Here is a 17,154-nt window from a genome sequence, read left to right as displayed (position 1 = left end):
AAAATGCTGCCTAGTTGAAATTACCTTGGCATAAACGCAGCTGTCTGACAGCCTCATGAATGGACAGTATTTATCGCACACAGGACACATGATGATATCTGTAGCTTGGCAGACTTCTTTACTGGAAAAGACAACAAAAAAGGACCGCTTTTTGATGACATAACAGCATTTTTTTTCCCCTTCAATTTCACCAGAATAGTCGACCAGTAAATAAGATTCAGTAGATTAAATTTTTGCCCTCAGAAGCTTCTTAGCCTTTTCTAGTTATTAATATAAACAAGTCCCTGCACAGTTTAATAGTTTGATAAACCTACATATTTATGAGGCTGTTTCTTGGCTTTTACATATTCATTAGCTAAGCTCAGGAAAATACATGAAGCAAAACATTGATTGTTTATACCTCAGGTTATACAGAAGTCATTCACAACACTGCACAGGTTGGAAGCAATTTCATACTGAATTATGGGAACAATGAGATACCTCACAGTGCCAGTCTTAACTTCTATGTGCATGATAAATAAGAATAAATTATGGAGGAATAAATAAAAATACTAGGGAGTAGTTCTGGGAGAAAACCACATCTCATTAACAATTTCCCCAGAAATTAAAATATTTTTGCAGCCACTTCTAAAAGGCACATTTATTTATTATTTAAGATCACTGTCTGGCCTTGTACGAAGATCTCTATGAATACCTTAAACTATATTCTAGCAAAAGAGCCAAGATAACAATTGTTAACACTGAATCATTCACAAGGTTTCAGCAAGTTGGTGAGATGTCTTTCCAGCTTACAGGGTCCTTGTAAGAACACACAACTGATAAAAAAAAAAAAAAGGATGATTAACCCACTATTTTGCAGTATTAGTTAGAAAGAAAAAGGTGAAAAAGTCAGAAAAAGAGCAACTTTGAGCCAGTGAAGGAAAGTGATTTGTTCTGTGGATATGTAGTGGCTCGTATACCCATAAATGTGAGCTTTGCTTCCTTGGTAGCTGGAGACCACAGCAACAAGGGCAATGGATGGGCAGACCTGGTGAAGTGAACGTTTTGAATTTTTCCAGGAGAGATTGGAAAGAAGTTAAAATGAATAGCTAAGTGGGCCGATCGTCTGTGAACACCCCCAAAACACAAATGCCCAACTCCAAATATAAGCAAAGGCAGGCTCACCCAGAGCTCCCCGTACCTGACTTGGCAGTGATCCAGAGTTATGACTCCATACAAAAAGACAAATAATCCAATGAAAGCGGCTGGGAAGAGCATGCCGGTGTACCAGCCCAACCAGGCAAAATACAGCCCAATCTTCTCTCCGAAGTACCGCCTGTTTAAGACACAGCAGCCTTGCAAATTATACTGAAGTGTTTAACGTTAGGCATTATAACACTTTGCTCAGTCATTTTACTTTGTTGTGGCTTTGCTGATAACCATGCAGACAAAGTAAGCGGAGAGAATGGAACGTTTGACCAAATTTAAGCTCTGGACTTAAGTTTCTTTTCCTATTACTCTAGATCAGAAATAGAATGAACCCTTCCGTAAAAGAACAGGATTGTATGCAAGCTTGTTCTGAAAACACAGAATAAACCCAGCTCATTCAGGAAGTTATACATGATACTGTTATTGACAAGGAACCAGGGGAATTTGAAGAGTCGGTGCCAACACATAATCTCATTTTTGCCATTTCTGAGTGTGTGTTTGTTTGTAATGCATGTATTATAATTACATATATTTTTTTAAAATAGTAAACAAAATTACTGTGAAAAACTTTTAAACACCCCTTTCAATATTTTGTAGTTTTACCAGATGTTTAAAATGCTAGAATCATAAGATGTTACAAAGAAAGAACTCTAATTACTGAGATTCAACATGAATCAATTCTGAGAGCAACTTTCCCTTTTAAGTGATGACTCTTCACAGGCATTGATATCTACCTCTATAAATATTTTCCTGAGACTAACCAGCCTGCCTAGTGCCCTGTGGTCTGTGAAGTTTGGTTTTTATTTCTTAAATATCATTATTGTGTTTTCTATGCCCTTCAACAGCTAAATTTCAGAACTTAGAAGTGAATTACTTCTTAGTCCAATGTAAGAATATTCGAATTATTTCTTATTCTCCTTCTAAACGAATGTTGACCATCTGTTTCCAAATGCTGTCTGCTGCTTGCTTCCTAGAGTACTCAATGGCTCCTAAAAGCATGGATTATTTATTTATCCTATCTTCTATTGTGTCCCAACAGAAACCTTCCACTTCCAGAAGACTTTTCCAACATATATTCACATACACAAATATTCAGTTATCCATCCAACAAGTTAAAAAATACCTACTATGTGCCAAAAACTGTGCTAAGTTCTGAGAACACAATGGCGAGCAAAATAAGCTTGGTCCCTCCTCCTATGAAGCTTGCAGGGTGACAGAGGAGACACACATAAATCAATTAAAGAAATAAGCTTATAATTACAAAACTGGGAAAAGGGCTACAAGGGAGGGGAACACAATACGATAACATAATACTCTAGCCAGGGAAGACTTCTCTGAGGACGTGACTGTTGGGCTGATGCATGAAAGTTAACTGGGTGGGGTTAGGGATGGGCTAGAGTGCTTCCAGCAGAGGGAACAGAACCTAACCTACAAAGGCCGTGTGATAGGAGGGACCAGGTGAAATAAGGGTGGTGTGGCTGGAACACTGATAATAAGAAATGGGCTGGTGAGGTGGGCACAGGATTGGTTTTGATGGGCCTTGCAGACCATGCTAAACGCATTGATTTTTCTCTTGAGAAAAATGAAAAGCCATGAGAGGACTGTAGCCAACCTGGGGACATGACCAGCTTCACATTCTGTCTCCAGGGTGGAGAATGGAGTGGAAGGGCCAGAAGGGAAAAAGGGAGACCACGTAGGGGAAAACAGCCATAGTCCAGGTCACAGGTGAAGGAAGCAGCAGTGGTAGAGGAGATGCTGGGGTGTGGCCAGATTCCAGAGATATGGAGGAAGCAAAATCTGGATATAGGACAAGAACTATTTAAGAGATGAGATTCCCCAGTTGCTCCACAACTTCATTCCACTCAACCTTGCTTGTGCTTTTCATGTCCCCTCCCTTTGGCCAACACAAATCTCACTGCTCTTCCAGGGCTCAGCTCCGCACCTCCCACAGGGGCACTGGCCCATATCCATCCTTTCCGTTTTTCTTACTTGTTGTAAAACTTTTGGTCTCCATCACACATGTTACCAAGTTATGCATGGTCTTGTTTTACAGTTGTCTCAAGTTTGCAGGGCTGGTTTTCCTGAAGGAAACTGTGCATTTCTCAAAGCCAGAGACCATGGCTTCTGTGTGTCTTTGCCAATAGTACTTAGCATTGTACTAGGAACACAATGGGCAGTTAATTAATACTCACTGGAAAATGATAAAATCTTAATCAAGAAACTGTCACGGATGGGAGCTGCTTTGCCTGCAGCAATCTTCTGTAGTTTTTAATCGATGTAATCCTGTAACATGGGACTCAGGCTGGGAAGAGAATTGGCTTTGATATTTTTTCCCTACTATTTTATCGTATACTGAGACTCGTCAAAGGCAAGTGATCTCATCTCAAAAAATACTGTCCACTCGCCCAGATCATCTGGATCATCTGTTACTCACACAGAGAAGGGGACACAACTCGTCAATGGCCTTGGGTCAACAGGAGTAAACCCTTGTAACAAGGACTCCGGGGAGATGAAATGCAAAGTGAGTTGTCTTATTATTTCATTTTCCTCTGGCATCATTTTTGAAGGGCTCGGGGAAAAGTGAAATAAATCTGGCTAGTCTAGGAAATGAGACATGACTTTCTTTTTAGTAAGGAATCCGTGAAGTGTGGATTGTTACTACTCAATCTTAATAATCGGTCTCTAAATAAATAATGAGCTGTCAGAGTATAATGCCTCCATGGCAGAAAGTTGGGCATACACAGACAGTTAAAGAAAACACACATTTTCACTGCACAAATATCATAGGTTAAAAGCAGATATACTCTTTTGACTTGCAGAATTAAAACAATCTTTAAAGGTTATTAGTTTTAAGTGAAAATTAAAGTAAGCCTGAAATTTATTCGAACGACAGCACCCTCTATTTCCTACTTGCATAATAGTAACTAATATTCCATTTGTCACTAATATATGCAAGCAGTGTTACCTCTCTATAACTGTTATTGATAATTTGTCATTAACAGTCACACGGGTGATGAGCTTCTTACGGAATCCTGGGGGAGGCCTGGCTGATCTCACATGCCCCTTTCCAAGGCTCTTTTGGAGGAAACACCAGCCTCATCAGAGGGAGGTCAGGTTTACCAAGAGCGACCCATGTCCTCTGATAGGCTGCCCTCTTGGGAATAAGTCAGATTTGAGTGTCAGCTGTGCACCGCAGACCGTTTTTTTTTTTTTCCCCAATGTTGGCTTGTCCCAGTTGACAGTCTGCCCTCATCAGCCTGTGTAAGCTTTATATTTGCATCTGGTTAAAAACTCACCTTACAAGGTCCAAAGGCTGGTATTTATACCACACGCCCCAGGAAGCCCAGCACTCATGGAGCAGATGGCGGTGGTTTACTGCTCCGTGGGTTCTAATGGAGTTTTTACTTCTGTAACTTCCCTGGATAAAAACACCACTGCTGGTGAGGTAATACCCACAAAAGCCAAAAGGAAAAGCTGATAGTAATACTAGCCTTTATGGCAGGAGTAGCAATAGGGGTGATATGAGGAAAAAACAGATCCATTCTACTGAAGGGAAAGCAGTATGGTTAGTTATTCTGGACATAATCTTGATGTTGATGCCATGTCGTAAAAAGCCCGTGCTTGCCGGAATCAGGCAGGTCTGAACCGAGTTAAAATTCAGTTCTGTTACATTTTAGCTAGGAGATCTTATACTCTCTGAGCCTTGGATTCCCAGGTCATAGTGGAACGAACACCTGCCTCATTAGGTTTCTTCTGTGGTTTGAATGACTAGAGCATCCTGCCCCAGAGGCCATGCCCAAGACTTATGAGTTCTCTTTACCACTTGTCTCAAGATAGAGTAGTTGGTAAACAGCCATAGCTGTAACCTGGTCAGATGGTCCTGTCTATAAGAAAACCCCAGAATGCAAGAGTGGTAAGTTAGCTAAAAATTACAATAATTCAAATATAATTCAACCTCCTCGTGGAACAAATGAGGAGACCGTGGGCCAGTGGAGTGGGGCGTTTCTAAGTTCAGTTAGTAGAAATGCTAGTTTCACAAATAGAACAGGTACTTTCTGAAGGTGAACTAATTTTTGACATTTTAACTTGAGAAGCCCTTTCTTAGTGGAAAGTGAACAGGCCCGAGAGACAAGGAACTCAGGTTCTAGCTCAGCTCAACACCAACGCACTCTAACATTTCTCTAAACCTCTATTTAAATTTTTACCGTAAAACAAGGCAACAAGAGCTGCCCTTCCTGCCTCCGAAGGCTGTTATGTGGTCAAATAATACAATCAAGTTAAACTGAGAGCAAAAATTCAAAAGAGTGATTATGTTATTACCGCAGCTGCTATTACTAATTTGCAAGCTCTCTTTTTATAAAATACAGGGCGTTAGCAAGATGCCCACCACCCACTTGCCTGCACAGAAACTTCTGTCCACCTACCGCTGCTCAGACACTGCCCTTACCGTGGGCAAGGGATGGGCAGGGGGAGGATGCAGTCATCCCTGCAACCCTTTTTTGGGGGGCAACGCCAACTAATAACCACATGATTTGCTTTGGGGACATCTGTCTTTAACATTCAGAAACACCTGTGTGTGACTCCAGAAAACCTTTGTGTCAAAATGTTTGCTCTGTTACACAAAAAGGATCACTCCAAAAAGGTTTCATGGCTGTCTATAATAGGGCCTCAGACGAAAGCCTCTAGTCTCCTTAATGAAAAAGGCTTAAAAATTCGACACCATCCTGTGCATCCTCCTGGTGTTTAAAATCAAGAGAAGAAACACCATAAGCCAAATAAGAAATATATTTTGGAAAGACTTGCCATGGGTGGATAGTTGGAACTGTCCTCCAAGCTTAATTGGCCAACTGTTAACATTGTTTCCCCTAGAAGATTTTTCTGAAAATCTCTCTAACTGTAGTTTCAGCCTGGCTACTGTGTGAGGTCCTAGAGGATATGGGCTATGATATTTATCTTTGTGTTCTCTGTGTCGTACTGTGACTGGTACAGGCTCAGTACCATGAAAATGACAGTAATCTCTCACCAGTCATGAGAATTACGTCCCTGAAAACCCATGTATATGAAGTGAATTCTGGGTTAAATTACCCAAAGTCTAATGGGGGAAACAGAGTTAAGGGTAATCACAGTTACATTTATAAAAGTCCTAATAGATGACAAAGACCATGTAGTAAATAAGAATATAAAAATTTCTACATCTTAAGCAACAATAAGTACAATACTATTAATTTCTATTTATCATCCTTTAGTTCCTAGAGACTTTGCAAAATGGCTTCCTCCCACTCTCTAAGGATTAGCTATAAAATTTGTTGTCGCAGAGACTATATATTTCAGAGACATTTTCCCGCTGGGTCTGGCGCCTCATGCAAATTTTCAATGCCTCTTTCATTTTATGACTTGGGGTCCCTCAGCTATTCCTCTAAATTCACGCTGAGTGACTCTTGATTCAAGTACTCATGCAATTAGAATAAAAAGACAGAGAGAAATAAATCCACGCTGGGGGAGAGATATCACAATGCAAATAGGCCCTCCCCCACTACCCACTGAACAAATTATTCTGAACAAATATCACATCAACAAACTCAATTAATCACTATCCCCAGAAGCTGATTTAATAACACGGAATTGACAGAGAAGGAGAAAAGGCAGGACAATACCTCGTGCAGAGGAAATGCAGCTTCATAGGAGCCATTAGTAAGCAAACGATTCAGACCTGTAACAATAAAAAAGTCCAATGTGAATCAATACTGAGTTGAAATCCTCACAATGTAAGACTAACGTAAGGGTGGTCGTTTTGGGAGAAAACAATCTACGTTTTCAAAAGTGGTTCAAAACTACTTGGGGACAACAGCTTAGAAAGTTTTGCTACCTGCTAGGAAACTGGAATCAAGGACTAGAAAATCAGGTTTTGAAACAGAAACAAAATAGTGAAGCACACCTAGCATGGTGCTTGGCATAGAGAAGTGCGTGCGCTGAGAGACGTGGATGAATTAATCATACCAAGAAGATGATTTTCCACCAGGAGCTCTCCCATTTTCATCCAGAAGCTTTAATATGGACAAACCTAACTCCTCTGCATTAGACTAAGTGGGATGACTTTGGAAAGTCCTCTTGTCCTCAGGCCTCAATTTTCTCATCCATAAAATGGGAGAGGGGTATTGGATATGTGGATTTGCAATGTTTTATTGGTTAGATATAAGCCACAGTTTCCGCCCGCACTTAAGGGGAAGGGACTACACATTGGGGAGTCACCCTAGGGTGTGTCCACCAGAGGTTTATGAATTTTTTTCAGAGAACCAGCTTTTGGTTTCATTGATTTTCTCTATTTTTTTGTTTTCCATTTCATTGATTTCTTCCCTGATTTTTATTATTTCCTTTCATCTACCTACTCTAGATTACTTTAGATTTAATTTCCTTTCCCCCCCTCGTTTCTTAAGGTGGAAGGAGAGGTCATTAATTTGGGACATTTCTTTTCCTGTATAGGCATACAGTGCTATAAATTTCTCCCTAAATATTGCACACTTTTTGATATACTGTGTTTTCACTGAATACAGCAACTTTCTGATTTCCCTTTTGACTTCTTTCACCCATGAGTTATTTAAAAATATATTTAGTTTTAAATATTTGTAAATTTTCCAGAGATGGTCTTATTGATGTCTAATTTAATTCCATTGTGGTCAAAGAATTATTAAGTCTTGTTTTATGTCCCCAGGTATGGTCGCTTGGTAATGTTCTGCGTGCACTTAAAAAAACGGGTATTCTACTGTTGGTGGTAAAGTGGTCTAAAAGATCAATAAAGTTAATTGTACTGTACTGTTCAGTTCTTCTAACCGCTACTGATTTTCTGTCTACTTGTTCTATTAATTATTGAAAAAGGGGTATTGAAACCTCTGAGTATAATTATGGACTTGCCTATTTCTTTTAGCAGTTCTTGCTTCATGTAGTTTGAAGCTCTGTTATTAAGCATATAAACATTCAGGATTGTTATGTCCTCCAGATGAACTGACTCCTCCATCATTGTAAAGTGGCTTTCTTCATCCCTGGTAACAGTCTTTGCTCTGAAATCTATTTTGTCTGATATCAATATAGCCACTTCAGCTTTCTTTTGGTTAGTGTGCTATATATATTTTTTTGATCCTTTTACTTTTAACCTATTTGTGTCTTTAAAGAGTGTTTCTTCGCGGGCAGCAAAAAAATTAGGTCTTGCTTTTTTTTTTTTTTTGCGGTACGCGGGCCTCTCACTGCTGTGGCCTCTCCCGTTGCCGGAGCACAGGCTCCAGACGCGCAGGCTCAGAAGCCATGGCTCACGGGCCTAGCCGCTCCGCGGCATGTGGGATCTTCCTGGACCGGGGCACGAGCCCGTGTCCCCTGCATCGGCAGGCGGACTCTCAACCACTGAGCCACCAGGGAAGCCCAGGTCTTACTTTTTAAATTTAATGGCAACTTCTGAATTTTGGACTGGGATTTTCAGACCATTTATATATAATCCTTTGTGAATTAAGAGGTGTTCCAATCTCATTGGAAATCCTTTTGGATTGCTCTTTCTCTGGCCTTGGGTAGTCTCCTGATGTGTGTACTAATCGGTACTCTGCTAAATACTTGAGGTGGCCCTCTGCAGATCTTCAGGGTTCTCTGGGAAGCTCTCTGCTTTCTGGTATGTTGTCCCGTGAACTCTGGCTGCCTTGGTCTCCCTGGACTCCCAGCAACATCTTTTCAACTCAGGGAGTCTACCAGGTTCTGCCTGGATTCTTTTTCCCTGTGTTGCTGTCCAGAAACCATCTCACTGCAGTAAGCTGGGGCAATTGTAGGGCTCACCTCATTTGTTTTCTGTCCTCGTGCTTCCCTGTCCTTGACTGCCCAATGTTCAGTGTCTTGAAAATAGTCGTCTCATACATTTTTTGTTTTTCCTTTTTTGACTGTTTCAGGTGGGACAGCAAATCCTGTGCCTGTTACTCCATCTTGGCCAGAAGTGGAAGTGTAATGTTTTGATCTTTAAAGTTTCTTTCAGATCAAGAATACTACTACTTCCTAAAATGTACTTCAGAGAAGATGGCTGGAAGGATGTCTCTCAAGTGGCTTAGAGATGAGGTCTCTCCATGCTTTAGATCCTGATGAGAGTCCAGAGGCTTAGCCTGACTGGAAAATGGAACATGCACTGATTCACTTTTTATTGATGGAGGGTCGATTAATGTTTATGTATTTTTAATCATGGTAACATGTAAATGTATTTTAAGATGCTTTGACATTAACACTAAATGTCTAAGAAAAGCATCTGAAATACAAATATCCATAGGGCTTTGTATTTTGTCTAGCACCCAGGAGGCCCTCAGTAAATACCTCTGTAATGAATGAATAAATGATTATGTAGAAAGTTTTGATTTTCTGGAGCCTCTATCAAGAATTCTACATATATCATCAATAACTTTCAAATATCCCGGAATAACAGAAAAAATAAGATTCACGGGGACCTAATAAGAGACTTCTCATGATGACCTTTGTAAATTTATGATAATTTATCACAGACCTGAAAAGTAAGAAAATAGTTAATATTTAAAATCTATCACCTTAGTAACTTCCCCTTTGAGCACCAGTTTTGAAAATATGACTTCATCTCAAGATTTATTTTATGCACTTATATTGTTAAATAAATCTTTGTTGATCTATTAGTTGCTCTATTTTGAAAATGGATTTCACTAGGTTTGATTTTCAGAGTTGTAATAAACTCAGAGCGAAATCGAAAAACTTACATAGTGGTAATTTTTGCTCCACTGAAATACCCTTATAAGTCATGTTTACAGACAGTATTTTTGTATTATCTCTAATCAATGTTGGCTCATGCAAGATGCCACTTTCAGAAAGAGTTTCAGGCAGAAAATAACACAGGATGAATATTAATTCTATCAATAAATTAAATTTTCTTCTAACATGTTGTTTCTTTTATTTATGAAACCAAAGATGATAATGAAACACTGGGTCAACAGAGCATTTATAGTTCTACTCCATACTTTTCAGCATAATGTCTGATCTTGGGTTAGTAATTTATTCTGAGATCAGTTATTTCTAACCAGATATTTTTTCAGTTCGTCATTACTGATTTTCAAAGCACTGGGGTTCTTGAAGAGAATTCTCTTTCTTTCATCAAATGAGAGAAATTTTTACAACAATCATTTCTTACTAGTAACAATACTACACTTCTCGTATTTTTTCAAAACATTTAAAAATTATTGTCTTTGCCCTTTTCTGTCTCCATCTTGACTAGTTGTAAAACATAACCCACATTTTGAGATGCAAAAGTTAAGCACAATAATTGCTATATGGCCTCACTGTACACAGTCTTTGATTGTGTACGAATGCTGATGGTTAGACATTGATCATGTTTAAAAGATTTTCAATTCAGTTCAACAAGCACTCCTCCTATATGCCAGATACTGTGCTAGGCAATGATGATACAAAGGTGAACAAGGCAACTTATTTACAATTGAGGAGCTTATTATCTAGATCAGCAGTTTTTAGCTGCAGGTTCTCAATACCCTAGTATGTTATAATGAGTTGTGAGGGGTGCTGGTATTATACTACCAATATTAGCAAAGGGACTGTTTTTAAAAATTATTTGCATGTTACGAAATAATCCAGAATAGCTACTGCCATAATCATTTCACTTCCACTCACTTGTTTTCTAGCATGTTCCTGATATGATGTTAACCAAGAAACGTACGATAAAAGTATGTATAGCACATCCTAAGTTTGTTAAAAAAAATCACATGGACAAATGGGGTATAAAGATGAAAAGAGTAATTAATGTGATACTTAAGTTATTTGGTACGCAAAAATGTCAACAGTGGTTCTCTTTAGTTGGTAGAACTTTCATAATGTCATTGAAAGTAAATAATTCAACGTAATGAAAGAAGAGTTGTACATGATCGTCAAATAGACACTGCAAAAATAATTGCCATTGGAATTCAGAAGAGGAAATCCTTGGAGCCAGAATGGCCATGGAGGACATTACTTGGGGGGGGGGGGATGTGTCCCAAGGATGGATGGCTGCCGCAGAGAATATGAGAACGTGCTAACCTACAACCCCATCCAAGTCGAGAAAGCCCTAAGTCAGGTTCAACTTCACCATACCCACCTACATTGACTCTCACTGAACACATGATTCCAGGTGTATTCAGATCTGGACTAGGTATCTGTTTCTCCCTATAGTATTTTAATTTATGCAGCTTGGGATCAAAGTAGTGTTTTGCAGCTTCGGCATACTAGTGACTCACACTTGCATTCAACTAAACCTCCCAAGTCTATCTCTCTTCATGATGTGTTGAGCAACATTTCTCCCACACGGTATCAGGGTAGCTGTTTCGCTGAGTTTGAGTGCAGCACTCTACATTTACAAACTATTAAATGCCATCACTGAGAGCTATGAGGATCTGACTCCAATGACTAACATAATGCATCCTTCCAGCCTCCACCCCACCTGAAAGCCTGATGAGAAGACTGTCTAGGTTATGTGCCAGCTATCAGTTTATTGCCCCTTAGCTCCAAATGCAGGTTCATTGCCTGCTTTGCAATAATGGAGCTGGACCTTGTAAATACTCCTCCTTTGCCAGGTGGTACAATGTTAAGCTTTGTCAGCAGAAGGCACTGGAGGGACAATGGAGGAGGAAGGAGTTTGTCCTCTTGGTACTAGCATGCTCCTCTCAGTAGGCTTCTGCAGCTCATAGCTTCTGTGGAATCCAGCATCTGCAGTGCCTGGTGGCCAGCAGCCCTGGCACCTCCTTAAGGGCGGGTGTCCCCCTGAACAGCTTCACAGAGTAATAACGCTGGTGCAACACCTCCCAATGAATGGCTTCCTTGGAACCCCTCCAGGCAGCTTCTCCCAGTACTTGAGATGGCAGATTCACAGAGAGTCTTACTGGCACAGAACCCCCAGCAAACTTTTCTGCCATCTAGTGAACCACAGCTGCACCCTTTCCAACAAGGTCTGCGTCTCAGCTTTGCTGTGGGGAGTCTCTGTAGGGCTGGTGGCTGCTCCTAATATCTGCTCCTTTTCTATTCTTTAGAGGTTTTCTTACCCTTTACTAGCCAATCCTCCATTAACTCCAAACTTCTGTCACAGTTAGTTATTTATATTAACTTTCCCTGTTCAAATTCCGTGTGGCTTTTGTGTTCTGATTAGACCCTGACTGATATAGGTCATTCTTCAAAGTATTGACAAAAATCTCACTGGGACAGAGATACCCAAAAACAAAGCCACCCAAATCCTCCTGATATATAGTAATCTGTTTAATAAGGAAGGATATTTGGTAATATATTATGGAAAGACTCTCGTACAAATGCCCCAAATATACTGTGTGGAGGTTATGTACTGGGGGAGGTGATTATTTGGAGTATGTACTTACGTGTGACGGCTCTTCTCTGCCCTTTGCTGCTCCCTGTGCCTGGAACACCTGCTCTTCCAACTTCCCACACTGGCTCCCTCTTGTCATTCAGGTTTCAGTGCAAATTCAGTGTCTCAGAAAAGCTTTCCCTGACCACTCCATCCATCTCAGCTTGAACCCACCCCCACCCCTTAGCCGTCTATCTCTGAAACATCATCCATTTCGATTTCTTCATGTTATGTATTGTCTTTACTTATTTATTGTCTGTTTTTAACTCCTTGAACATATGCTCCAGGAGAGAACGGTGCCCATCCCCCCAACACCTCACCCAGTACCTGGCACATAATGGGCGCTCCTTACATATTTGTTGAATTGAGAGCACTTCTCCATGATCTTAGATAAATGAGATGCCATGTTATTTTTTAAAAAGCGATCTAAGACTTCTGTTAAGATTTTACACTTCTGAGTCATCCATCAGGGGAGTATGCAGGTAGAGGCTTTATGAATCATGAGCATTTCTAGAATTGATATCAACTTAATGAAACCAAAGGATAGAGTCTGTAATCCCCCAAATCAAATGTAACTTGTTATACTAATATACTACTTACCAATTTTGTTTTTTCCTTCTTCATACTTTATTCTTTGCAAAATATGATGTACGATTCTACTTCTCGTGGCATTGTTGAAGAAAGTGTCTTTGTTGTGTATGATGAAGCTGCACACACACATTGAAAGCACAAATTGAGGATTAATTGGAGGCAAGGGATCTAAGCTTTGATATAATTTGGTGTGACTTAGACAGAGGTGTCTTCCGTCTGTCACAGAGAGGGTATGTCTGGAACAGCAATGAGAGAACCCAGAGGTCACACCAGAGGCAAGAGGCTCACAACTCTCAGCAGCTCGGTTCTCAGCCTCCTGAGAACATTCACATCATTATGTCAGGAGAGAGCTGGAGCTAAATGAAATTAAGTAACTTTCAACTAATACCAAGGCTAAGCCTCATATCTTGTTTTTTTTTTTTTTTTCTCAGTAAGGTCGTTAGATAAATTCAACTAAAAATTCATTTTGTTTTTATCTCCTTTTGTCGTCTACCTCATCCCCTCCTGTGTCATTTTCAGGAATTTTAATATCTGAAACTGGTTTGGGTGATAGACACAAGACTTAGGTAATGAGCTCTGGCCTGGCTCAGGGGTGAGGTCAGAGGCGCGTCTCTAGAAATTGCCTCTCTCCCGCTCCTTTCCCATGTTCCTCCTCTCCTGGAAGGGGTCCCCCTCTCTTCTAGAGCATGTACTTAAGATTGCTGCTCTCTCAGCCAAGGGCCCACCCAGCCTCTGCAGTTTCTCACAGGACTCATACACACACAAACACACACACACACACACACACACACACACACACACACACACACACACACACACACACACACACACACCACTGAGTTCCCAGTAGGTGTTCCTACCCTACTGAGAGGTTTTCCAGGTAACAGATAGAGCTTCCAGGACCATACAATGCAGCATGAAGTGGCCAGGCCTTCCCCTCCCAAGAACGTGTTAAATGGTAGAATATTAGAGATACTGGGAAAGTATAATTGCTTCGTAAATTATAAAGTTTATTAACTCAGCAAACTTTTATTTGGTACTTTGCATGAATTGGACACCATGCAAGACTTATCAATGGTAGCAGCCATTGCCCTCAAAATCCAGCTCAGAAGTCACCTTCCTCAGCGAGTCTCGCCACCCCTCCAACCGCACTTCTGCCACCCGAAGAGTTCAGTACTCTCTCCTCTCTATTAAAATTTCTTTTGCCAAGAAGATGAATTCTTAGGTGTTGCTCAAATCATTCGGAGATAAAACTGGCCTGGAGAAAGGGTGGTCCAAGCATGGGGTTTGGCTTGGGAATTGAACTGGGAATGTGAGTTTGGGGTAAAGGAGAAAAAGGCCAGAGAATATGAAGACAAAATGTAAATCACATGGACCGACTTCTTGGAGAAGGACTTTCCTCTCATTTCTACTTCTCTTGTATTCTGTTATAGAATATTGTTCTCAGAAAAAAGTAATTTGACTTGGTGGAGGAGAGATAAATGCTATGTGGGTAAGTGAGGAAGCTGCAGCATTTATCGTATATCTTCTCTAGGGTTTTCTGAAAACATTTTATGGCATCAAAGAGGAAGAGGGGAAAACTAAGAGTTACATCAAATGCGGTTCCTTTTATTTCATCCTCCTCTGCTTTTTCACCTTATTTGAGACAGACCACTGCACTTCAATACCAATAAAGATGGCATAAAGAAGTAGACAACAAATAAAAAAGCCCATTTTTGACTCACAATTCCAGATAACTGAAAGCTGATAAGCATGACCGTGCTTGACAAGACAATTCTGGGCTAAAAGCGCATGTCCCTCCTCCACTAAATGGTTTTCCGCTTCCTTCTGTTTTTGATAGCACCCCATTACATTTTGGGAGCTCATGTAACAGTTCTCATCACAGGTGAACTTCACAATTTTGTTTTCCTCTTCTTTACATCTAGGTTGTACGTGGATCCTGGAGATTCTACAGTGGGAACAAATATATAGAGCATGTGCTTCCAGGCACTATTCTAAGCTCCAGATATGGTAACTCATTCCATGCTTATAATAAGCCGGGAGGTCAGTACTGTACAGCCCCATGTTACAGGCGAAGAACCAGAGAGGTTAAGTGATGCACCCAAGTCACTCAGTAAGGATCAGAGCCAGGATCTGAACTCAGGCAGTCTGGCTCCAGAGGCTGTCATCTTATCCGTGCCACTCACTTGCCTCCCTGGGGCAGAAACTTCTGACTCCTGGACGTTGGTTCTCCTGGGGATCAGCCCAAGAGGTGCTCTGCTGGGAATGCTCTCCTTGTTTCTACTTATCCTTAGAGCCTCAGCTCAGGTCACATCTCCCTCCGGGGGTTTTCCCTGATTCCCCCACGCACACCCTGAAGAGTAATGTGGTGCTACGAGAAGAGAAGGGAGCAGAAAAACCATCTCATGAAGGAGAGAGATGAAATTTTAGCTTCAGCATCACGCCCACTTTCCCTTAAGACTTTGAAGTGAGACAGACCTCAGCCTGAACCCCAGCTCTGCCACTTACTGTGTGGTGTTGGGACTGTCCCTCAACTTCCCCGGGTCTTGGTTTCCTCATCTGTGAAATGCGATAGCACTGTAATCATTTTCATAGGGTTTCTGCAGAATTAGGTGAGATGAGGAACACTGCTGAGCCTGAGTCTGGCATTTAATCAGCTCTCAGAGTTAGCTGTCACCATTGCTGTTGTTTCTATAACATTATATAGAACTTGTCTGCCTACATGACTGTCTTCTCTGTAAGAGCTGCTTCAGAGCAGGGACCGACCATGTGCATCTCTATTTCCAGTACTGGTACGGGGTTTGGCATATGATAAGCCCTTAAAGTTGGCTCAGATGAGAACAAATGAGATCTCCTGGAGAACCCCAGCTAACGGGGGGGCCTATGAGACTAACTCTCATCTCATTATACCTTGGCCTCTATTTCTGCTTCCTGGAAATCTTTCTACCCACTCCATCTTTCCAGCTACCATATGAACTATTCTCTCCACGTTACTTGTCTAAGGATCTTCTTGTAGGGGGTGGAGGAATCTCATTTTCTCTGTCACTCTTTCAAACTGGAGGGCTAAGAGAAAGAACAGTGATGACTTCCTACATCACGGTTCTCGAGCTTTTCTTAGTCACTTACAAAACAATCCTCTTCAGGGCTTCCCTGGTGGCGCAGTGGTTGAGAGTCCGCCTGCCGATGCAGGGGACGCGGGTTCGTGCCCCGGTCCGGGAAGATCCCACATGCCGCGGAGCAACTAAGCCTGCGCGCCACAACTACTGAGCCTGCGCTTTCGAGCCCGCGAGCCACAGCTACTGAGCCCGCATGCCACAACTACTGAAGCCCGCGCGCCTAGAGCCCGTGCTCCGCAACAAGGGAAGCCACCGCAATAAGAAGCCTGCACGCCACAACGAACAGTAGCCCCCCACTCACCGCAACTAGAGAAAGCCTGTGTGCAGAAACAAAGACCCAACACAGCCAAAAATAAATAAATAAATAATAATAATTAAAAAAACCCAAATGCCTTGCTCCAAATCTTCCCATTCTTTTGTAAAAGGAACTGCTGGAAGGTCTGCCTGTGTGTATGTGTGTGAAGGGGGCTTTCCGAATGCTTCCACCTTGCCCTATGAGGAAGGCCCTGCTCACTAAGTAATGGGCAGACCTGGGTCTGAAGCTCCCGCTGACCCCGTCCAGGACCTCTACCCTCCTGCCTTCCCTGGAGGAGAACAGCTCTTGGTTTTTACTTGGGAAGGCTCCGACCCCCTTTACTCGAGGAGGGATGAAATAGAAAAGGAAAACGCTGTGAAACTGAGGTTCAACTCCAGACCTCCTGGGCTGTGGTTATTTGCTCTTTACTGATATGTTCTCCTGTGGTCAGCTGTCCGCGGCAGTGTGGTAGAGTATCACAATATGCTGGTTGTTTATCAGTCAAGCATTCTGTTTGCTCTGTGCAAAGCACTGTGTGTTGAGGGTGTTATACATGGAGGTGGGTGGAGGGTGGGAAGGGACGT

At 41.5% G+C, this 17,154-nt stretch overlaps 1 protein-coding gene across 2 annotated transcripts in view; it reads right to left on the bottom strand.

The window, feature by feature from the left end:
- Positions 1 to 17,154, bottom strand: part of ANO4 (anoctamin 4) — a gene marked incomplete at both ends in the record, with an annotated part of 231,406 nt that overhangs the window by 100,067 nt on the left and 114,185 nt on the right. For both annotated transcript variants that reach the window (XM_082850054.1, XM_082850055.1), the window contains 5 exons: positions 25 to 121; positions 1,181 to 1,315; positions 4,485 to 4,606; positions 6,843 to 6,898; positions 13,169 to 13,275. In XM_082850054.1, coding sequence (XP_082706180.1) covers positions 25 to 121; positions 1,181 to 1,315; positions 4,485 to 4,606; positions 6,843 to 6,898; positions 13,169 to 13,275 — 517 coding nt within the window. The remainder of the gene's footprint in view (positions 1 to 24; positions 122 to 1,180; positions 1,316 to 4,484; positions 4,607 to 6,842; positions 6,899 to 13,168; positions 13,276 to 17,154) is intronic.

Source organism: Leucopleurus acutus (assembly GCF_964270905.1).
Source record: "Leucopleurus acutus genome assembly, chromosome: 11".
Classification (NCBI taxonomy): domain Eukaryota; kingdom Metazoa; phylum Chordata; class Mammalia; order Artiodactyla; family Delphinidae; genus Leucopleurus; species Leucopleurus acutus.
This window is presented reverse-complemented; position numbering and strand designations above follow the sequence as displayed.